At 43.4% G+C, this 9,051-nt stretch overlaps 1 protein-coding gene across 3 annotated transcripts in view; it reads right to left on the bottom strand.

The window, feature by feature from the left end:
- Window positions 1-371: 371 nt before the first annotated feature.
- The window catches only part of map2k6 (mitogen-activated protein kinase kinase 6), a 38,439-nt gene continuing 29,759 nt past the window's right edge, over window positions 372-9,051 (bottom strand). For 2 of the 3 annotated variants that reach the window (XM_040014240.1, XM_040014239.1), the window contains one exon: window positions 6,232-9,048. In XM_040014240.1, the coding sequence (XP_039870174.1) occupies window positions 8,755-9,048 (294 nt within the window). In that variant the 3' untranslated portion in view covers window positions 6,232-8,754. The other variant, XM_040014241.1, reaches the window with a different exon arrangement.

Raw genomic sequence — 9,051 nt, 5'->3', positions numbered from 1 at the left:
CAAACTGTGTTTAACCTTCAGGTGACTGAGTGGCCTCATTTATAACCCCGGCCGTACAGTTCTGTGGGTAAAAATGCTGCCACATCTTTTTAAACCGCTTCTCCTACAGAGTGTCGTTTAGAGGAATTGGCCTCGTGGTGGAGCAAAGAGTTTAACAACTACATTGTGATGTTTGTGGTGAATCAGCGCTAACAGAACGAGCGCCGTGATTTACTGCTGCGTAAGGCAGTAAATCATAGATAAATGAAACAGGTCAGGTATGATAAACAGTCCTGTGTAAAAACATAACAGGGTCATAAATAAACCGAGGCTTCAGCTTTACGTTTGCATCCTTGCAGTCTGAGAGTTTGTGTGAAAATGGCTCATTTTTATTTAGACTAAAGGGTTTTGGTGTCGTTTATATGGTGGCACTAAATGTTTCCATCTATATTTGCGGGCAAGAATCACTACAAGGCTGCTAACCTGTAACATGATAACCAAACGTGATCCGCGGGCTTTTGCAAAAATGTTTTTCACAATAAAAGCCTTGGCTCTGTAACAGGTTTCCGTCGGGTCAGTGTCACCCTTCATCTTTGATGTTGACAGCTGTACAGACTAAGCATGGCCGACGAGTGCAAACAGCAGCAAAAACAAAGTGAGCAGTTGAAGAAAAGCTTGGTATTATTTCAGAATTTTTACAGTATCACAATTTCAGTTAAATAAAAGTCAGAACCTCTAACTCCAAACTCTCCCTCTCACAAAAAAAAATAAAAAAGATGGAAAATGACCACACACAGGGCAACCCTTCATCGACTGAATGACTGCTTCCTTACAGTAACACACTCGTAAATGTGACAATGTGATATGACTCCTCGGTACAGTGCAAAACATCACAGCAAATTGCAGTGTCAGTGGGTCCAGGACAGGAACTGAAGGACCAAAACAGTGTTTAAGCATCAATCACGAAGACAGACAAGTGTTTCAATGTAAATGTACACCACAGATATGTACTGTTAGGCACTTAAAACACCTACGAACGCCACACAAACCTAAATCCACTGCTCCGAGTCTACGCGTGCCATGACGAGTTCGACTGCCTTTCCCGGCCTCCTAAGCCTGGCTCCAGCTCTTTGGTCACATTTGCTAAGTTAGGTTAATAACCATTTTTCACTAATGGAAAAAAAAGAATCTCGAGGTTCGACCTGTGATGGATAATTTTGCTCTGCTTCCAGAAAGTGTGACTTGAATTTTGTTAATTTCATCATGGCCTAAAAACACTAGGGGCAATTAAAAGTCTCTCCAGTATATTTCCATCTTCGCTACAGAGATGCACTAATGAGGAAGCCCTTAAATGTCCTCGCCGCGATGACTTCTGTCTGCTGCCAGTCCTCACATTCAGCTTCACCACAGAGAAACAGTTGGTGAAGTCGGAAAATGAGAACTATAGATGAAAAATAGAGAACGGTGAGAGCTTCATAAAGAAAAATAAGACAGCTTTGTGAGGCGGGCGTGTTCGCAGTACTTCAAGGAATTATCTAAGCCAAAGGTTGTGGGACTGGAGCCCAACGGGGAGCAGGTTATAGGGTGAAAGGAAGGTTTTTACTCTGCATCAAAACAGGAAACTTCCCTGATAACATGACAGAGCGAACTGTACTCGACTGAGGGCAGGAGACTTTGTTTTGGAGTCTGGCAAAACAGCAGAGAGAACATTATTTCTTTTAAATAGAGCCCCAGAGGTCCACAGATGATGTTTTCGGGTAAATGTGGTTGCTCAGTCGTAAAAATGTCCTGGTTGACAAAAAATAAAAGCTAAAAAACATTTTTTCCCCAACCATGAATCTAGGAGTTTACAGCCCTCAGCACTCACTGAGCTGTCTAAGCTTTGCATCGACTTCAGTTTGGTTGAATAGCGAAAGGTTGATAGGCGCCAACGTTTCTGCTGTTCACTTGGTTACCAGACGGCTTGATCAGACACCCACATGGGTCTCACAGCGTCCCGGATCGCTGTGTTGGAGTTGGTGGTTGTATCCGCATGCTCAGGCAGCAAGTCGGACCAGTGCTGCCTCCCAGGAATATCTGCCGAGTTAGTATTGAGGAAACGTGTCCTCTGACTTTTCAGTCAAAGCTCATCATTATTCAGACGTCTTCTATGAGTTTAACATGTTTTTGAACTTCAGGGAGGACAGCTAGTCGGGTAAAGGCCCAGTGCCACACAGGTTTGTTTATTCCGACTACATTTCCTGTGTGTTTGAAGCCTCTACACAATGATAAATCAAGTCCAACTGGGTCCTAAGTCAGCTTCAATCGGGTTCAGGGAGGGGTGTGTGTCTGTTTTGCTGCTGCACGTCTCACGTCTGTGTTTCAATATCTGAGACCTGGACGGATGCGTGCACAGTATGATCCTGGAGACAGGAATGCTGGAATGGAAAACTGAAGTCTTCTTAATGGACGTGGTAAGGAGGCATTAGGAGCATTATCATCTCCTTCCACTTTGTTAGCTGGAGTTTGCTTTCTCTCAGTTAGCTCTGATTACAGCTGAGATTGTTTGAGTTGTTTGCAGGTGTGTATACCGGATCTGTTCTGATATTAGCAGCAAACCACGTCTGAGGGAGTGTTGGCAGACAGGAGTGTCTGGGGAAGAAGCCTTTTGTTGTGATGACCTTAAGCATGAATAGATAGAAGCAAATATGATGCGTGTATATGACCATAAATATCAATGATATGTTTACAGGGTGCTGTGCCCCTTGATGGCCCAAAAGTTCTTTCAAATTTGTACAAACTAATAATTTAATACAGCTTTAAATGATGTTGATGTCCAGTTTGACTGCAACTCTAACAGCTAAATCGACTGAAGGTGGACCCCCGAGTTTTAGGGTTTGTGGTTGTATAGTGACGATTTATCGATGCTGTAATGTCGAGCAGAGTCGGGGGTCTTGTCAGAACAGATTAGAAGTGTTTTTGGTTCAGTTTTTGACTGAAGTCAAAATTAGAAGAAATCACGTGATAATTCAGCAATATAATATTTAAAAGGCGTGAGGATGACGTAAATCCTCAAACCAGGACAAAGCCTCGCCGCTCTGCCACTTAAAACACTTGAAGTTTCCCGTTTTGACATCAGAGTAATTCTTACATGACATCTAGAAGGCGTCAGCTCGGCCTCCACAGAAATCACTGCGAGAAAGAGGCCAAGAACAAAGGCAACGAGAGAGATGAACACAAGCATAAAAACATAAAAAAACGAGCATGAGCTACAGTACAACAAGGAACACAAAGTGGGATTATGATGCCATGCAGCGTGTGAGGAGGGAGGGAGCGGATCCCTGCATCATTCTTTACATCTCATTTTCCTTAGACGGTTTCTATATAGAGGCACACAGAAGGCTTGCAAGTTACAGATTAAAAGCATTTCACGTGTTTGAGCCAAGAAGAACACGACAAAAAAAAAAAAACACAAAGAAAAACAAAAACCATACACAGCTCACACAAACACGTGAGGAGAGTCTCAAATGGTTCGGTCAAGTTTCCAAAGGGAAAACAGCAGTTATAATAAATAAGAGAAACTGCAGTAAGTATGTCGAAGGGGGGAGAAAAAACCTGGATCTAAATAATAACAATAATTAATATTAATAATAATAATAATAGCAATAGTATCCAGTTCTTTTCATGGTGAGTGGAGAGGGTTGTGATTGGCTCAGTACAGACAACAAGGAGAAAATCTTCCCCCACACAGCCCACACGCACACGCAAACACACACCCCGACATTTAAAGTGTGTGTGAGCGACACGAAGCTGCACGGCTGCGACTCGGCTCCGGCTTTGTCTCAAAGATCTGCGATTCAGCTTCACGCAGGAAGGATCAGGGACGGAGCAGTCAGTGGCTTCAAACCAGCCAAAGCTGCTGGACCTCAGAATCTCATATCTATTGGACTTTGGTGCTTTTGGCTACATTACTTTACAATATCACGGTAAAATGTAACAGTTTGATATCTATTCGCAACTTTCATTGTTCTCACATCTTTTGTTTGGGGTCTTTTGAGGGGTCAAATTAGAAATACATTAAAAATAAATGGACGTGTTTGAACCAGCAATCATCGCTGAGTTTGCTGATGGGGCATCCCGACCACATGGGTACAGTCACACCAAAAAGCACAACTTCACAATTTATTTAGACGCCTTTCAAATTACAGAACCTTGCTGACACGGTGGCGTCATGGTGGCCATTTCCATCTTTAATATACAGTCTATGCCTGTACTAGACTACCATACTAACTAGTTTTAAAATAAAGCTCTTTATTACATGCGTCACATTTGAACATGATGTGCAGATGCACAGTCGCCTGTACTTTTAAAGCCACGTAAGAGTGTTGCTCTGCCTGTTGAGCTCTTACAGGGGCAGCGAGGCTGCAGAAAATCCATAAAAAAAATGTTGCGGAGCACGAAAACTGCGTTTCTACTTGGATTTGGAGCCGTGCAGCTCTGTGAACATGCCCCACACACACATGTCATGCACCAGCTCGCACACATTCACGCTCACAGGCAGCCAAGAGCCCAAAATGTGTAGTTGACCTCCACTGTAATCAGGGGGGAAAGCAGTGTAAGTGCAGTACCTCTTTGTGACCACTGGGGGGAGCCCCTGAAGTCAACAATCGGACTCTCCAACTGTTCCTCACTGGCCACATGAGCCCGTCTTTACCCAGAGAGAAATTCTGTACATGCAGTCAATTAATAATCTGATGCAACACTTGCTTCGAGTATGCAAACATTTAGATTATACACAGATAGATTATATCATTCTTCTTTTTTTTATATAATCTGCACATCTTCTCGCTTCTGCTTTTCAGCAAAAAAGAAACTATGACTCGACCCTTGTGGAGGCCACAGAGTCAGCGCGCTAACAACAGCGCTCGAGGAGGAGCGCAGCGGCGGGGCAAATCGAATCAAACGGGGAGGCTTTGCATACACACATCATAAATTACTCCAGATTCTGTGTGAGGCTCCCGTCTCCCAAACTCCTCCCACCGTGCCAGGTGATGCACAGAGGGGGGGCCGAGGCCAGGTGGGGGGCGGGGACAGACTCCTCGTTCTGCTTCGTCAGCGGCTCCTCTGGGCTCCGTTTGTCTGCCACTGGAGGGAGGGGTGAGAGGGAGTCCTGCGGGTAAATGGGATGGTGGGGGGGGTTGCGATTGGTGTTTTTTTTTCTTGGATTTTTTTTTTTTGTTTCCTCTTTTTTAACAGATTCCTCCCCCTCCCTCCAGTGCACTCAGTCTCCCAAGATGACTTTCACAAAGCTAGCCACGTCGGTTTCTTTGGCCTCGTGGGAGGTGAAGAAGAGATGTTGCTGAGGAGGAAACGGACACCGAGTTAGTCGGGAGCCAAGTCAGAAAAAAGCAATTAAAGCATCAATTCCTTGAACTTTGAGGCTGTCGTGTTGTTGTGTTGCAGTTTGCATTGTAATTATGGTCAGAGCATTTCTTTGCACCTGTTTTCAATCTGATTTTAGTTTTTGACACTTGGTTTTACACTCATTTGTTGTCATCTCTTGTAGTGACACCTTTGTTACCTTTTCTGGTCAATTTGTATCTGGTTGCCAAACTTTGACGCAATATAAATTATATTGAATTGAATTTTTTTCAACGGCACGATTTGCATCTTTATGTGGACATTTTGTATTTGTTTATAGTCGGTTCATGAATCTTAGTTGTAAACAATCCGATTGTTGCCCTTATGCACCGATTTCACATGTATGTGCATCATTTTGCTTCTATTCATTTTGTTGGTGACTTTGCAGCTCTTAATTCTGTGTCTTCTGTTAATTTCCAGTCATTTGGGTTTTATTTTGCATCACTTGGTCATTTTAGAGCTTGTAGGAAGTCTTGGTTCATGGTCATTTTGCACATTTAAAAAAAAAAAATCATTTTTGTGTCTTTTGTTGTTCGTTTGCATCCATTTCGGGGTCTCTTTGTGCTTAATTGATTAAGCTGCAGCCATTCAAACACCTGCACCCCCTGATACTCTGAGCTTTTACTGGACCTTTAGTAAACCTTCCATGGATGAGACCAGTGAAGCATCTTGGCTTCAAGCGTCAAATACAGGGTTTGTAAATAACAATCTAAGTGCACCCCCCAGTGTTTGATTAACAGCATTACAAGGTGCTTGCAGGGAAGTCATGCTTATAATCTGTTAACACAGAAACACTCACCATGAGTTCTGTGTAAGTCGGCCGCTCTTTGGAAACTTTCTTTAAGCTGCAGAAGAAGAAAACAAAGCAAAGATGAAGATTAAATGGTGGACTTCCCAACTCTTGCCACAGATCTGTTCCAGCGTCTGATTCAGTGTTATTCTATGAAAGCGTCTGAGAAGTCGCAGACTGCCAGCCTCCGAGGGTTTCAAGGTAACAGAAAAAATACAACCAAGCACGATGAGTCACCCAAGCACCAAAGAACATAGTCACATCAGCGTCTTTCTGAATTCTGAGTACTGCTCAAAGTGCGGCATCATTTTCTGATATCACCAGGAAACAATGATCGAAACTGGAGGACGACTCGTTTCTCAGTGTGATCGAGTGTTATTTCAGGTCAGCAGCCGTACATCATGTAAGCATTTCAGATTCACAGAACACCATCAGGCAGGCGTCTGACCATCACGTTCATTCAGCAGCTGCACATTAAGCCTGAATCTCCCACAGGAAACCAGATGAACATGGACTACTCCAGCAAATAGCCGGCCCCCAAAAAGTTCAAAACAAGCCAAAAAAAAAACCAACCATTACAAAGAAAAGAAAAACAATTGAATAATTTGGCTTTGCTTAAAGGCAGCATCACTTTACATTAGTGACAGGAAGAAGAAGTCTGCTGGTGTTGGCAGTGCTGGGTTCAGTATTCACATCACTGCCACAATTATGCAGTTTCCACATTACTAAGGTTCTTCAGTTATTTGCATGTTAAGCATGTTGTGGGTGGGGTGGCTGGTATTTCAGTTCTATGTGGAACAACCGGTAACAGGAGATATTCTTGTCAATGTTCCAGCTGTTGTTGCATGCCACTGTAAGCTCTCAGTCTTCCAAAGGCTGCCAGACTTCTTTAAGCTTCCTGAAGACATTTCATTTGTCTTCCCAAACACTTCTTCACATCATCTAAAAGTTGATCACTGAACAATACACGAGTCAGATCTTCAGGACAAAGCTCAGCGATATATTTGGACTGACAAGCAGAAGAGACTCTCCTGAGCATCCAAACATTTGCATTCTGGACAGAGAAGACAGACGATTTAAGATGGCCCTACATCCACCTGGACCACCTCCAAGGTGACAACCCAACAGCTTTTAGGAAACCTCTCTGGTGTGAAACATCTTCAAGTACCTAAAAAAAAACAGACAGTTGCTTGGCGCTGTATAAATAAAACCTCATTCTCAGGTCAGTGCATTCACAAGGCTTTCAGAAAACTTGGACAAAGATTGAGATCACTGAGATTCAAACTTCGGGATCTTTAGTATCTACACCTGTGGTATAATTTTGAAAATCCTCGGTGACTTCCTGCTTAAGTTACTGCATTCACAAACCTAGGTGTCCATGTCGCCGGCCCACCAGTGAAACAATACCCCATCAACCTTTTACAGCTGAAGGGTAAAAATCACCAAATCTGTCCACTGAATCTGCTTTTCATCTGTGATTTTTAATCTCTGAAGGTTTTTTGCACTTCTTCCTCATTCCTTCTTCAACTGTGGTGGCTGTAGCTCAGGAGGAAGAGCAGATCTGCTGATCGGAACGTTGGTGGTTTGATCCCTGGCTGCTGCAGCTTGCACACCAAACATCATTTCCACTGGAGTAAGGTGAGGTTTACACCTGCATCATCACGGCCTCCCTTTTCTTAAAGGCAAGGTTGTGATGCCCGTCTTAAATTAAGAAAATCCTTTCAGCTCACTCGCCGTACGTCTTCTCGCTGCACAAATACCTGCATGTGTCACTAAGCAACAAAGAAAGAACAGAACCAAAGATTTTTTGGCATGTAGAAGATCTGATCTTGGAGGCACAAACACAATAATCTCGTTCTCAATGGTGCGGTTACAGTTTGGAGGAGTAACGTTACAGAAGAGGATGCACGAAACAGCCGCTTGGCTTTTGACAAACATCCAAAAACGATACGCAAACGCAAAGACATCCCGCTTTTCTCTCTTTACTTTTGTTTATACTCCATCTCTCTGTGCTCTTACTCACAACAGGAACTTGATGAATATCTCAAACATAATTATTTTCGTTTCCAACAATTACGAAAACAATATAATCAAAAACTATACTCAGTGTTTAGAGACTATTACAACTATTAAACATGGAAACCACTGAGCAGTTCATTCTCAAAGACCCGTGTTTTTCTCTTTAGAATATTTATTATTGCTCGTTACCAACTAACCACCGCCTCATTTTTACCGCCATCATGTCTCACATTCATGCAGTCATCTGCTAACAGCGACCTGCGCTCTCCTGCCATCCTGCCCGTATGACCCCCAAACCTGCCAGCCTCCCGCCTCACCTCTGTGCACCCTCACCGGTTCACACAGCATTTATGCTCAAAACAATATTTGCAGCTCAGTTCTTGTAAATTACAGTGACACAAAATTACATAATTAGAGTAATTAAACTAGTACGTAGGGATCCGTAAAAAGTGCACAGTTGCATGTTTACAGCATATTCAGATGCAGTCCCATCCTGTGAAAACAAGAATAACAAAAACAGCAACAATGAAGCCAATCGAATAAAGGGGAAATCATCTGAAGCCCACTCAGCTGGGATCAGTACACATCTCTCTGTGATCTGTAGCAGCTTCGCGACTCTGCGGGCTTCTCCTGTGTAAAGATCTGGGTGTAAATCTGAGACGTGGATCAGGCTGGAAGAAAGTTGGACAAAGCAAGAAAATAAACCAGAAAAACACGAACCACTGAGAGGTGAAGTCCACAAACTCAGGGGAGAACTGGTCGGCGGGAAGCTGGGGCGAAGGCTCTTCCACCACCTGCTTCAGCTGCTGAAAAGGTGTCCCCCACGAGTCGTACGGGAAGCGCAGGATGGCGAGCTCGATCTG

This window comes from Simochromis diagramma, unplaced genomic scaffold (assembly GCF_900408965.1).
Source record: "Simochromis diagramma unplaced genomic scaffold, fSimDia1.1 OVJJ01000669.1, whole genome shotgun sequence".
NCBI classification, from domain to species: domain Eukaryota; kingdom Metazoa; phylum Chordata; class Actinopteri; order Cichliformes; family Cichlidae; genus Simochromis; species Simochromis diagramma.
This window is presented reverse-complemented; position numbering and strand designations above follow the sequence as displayed.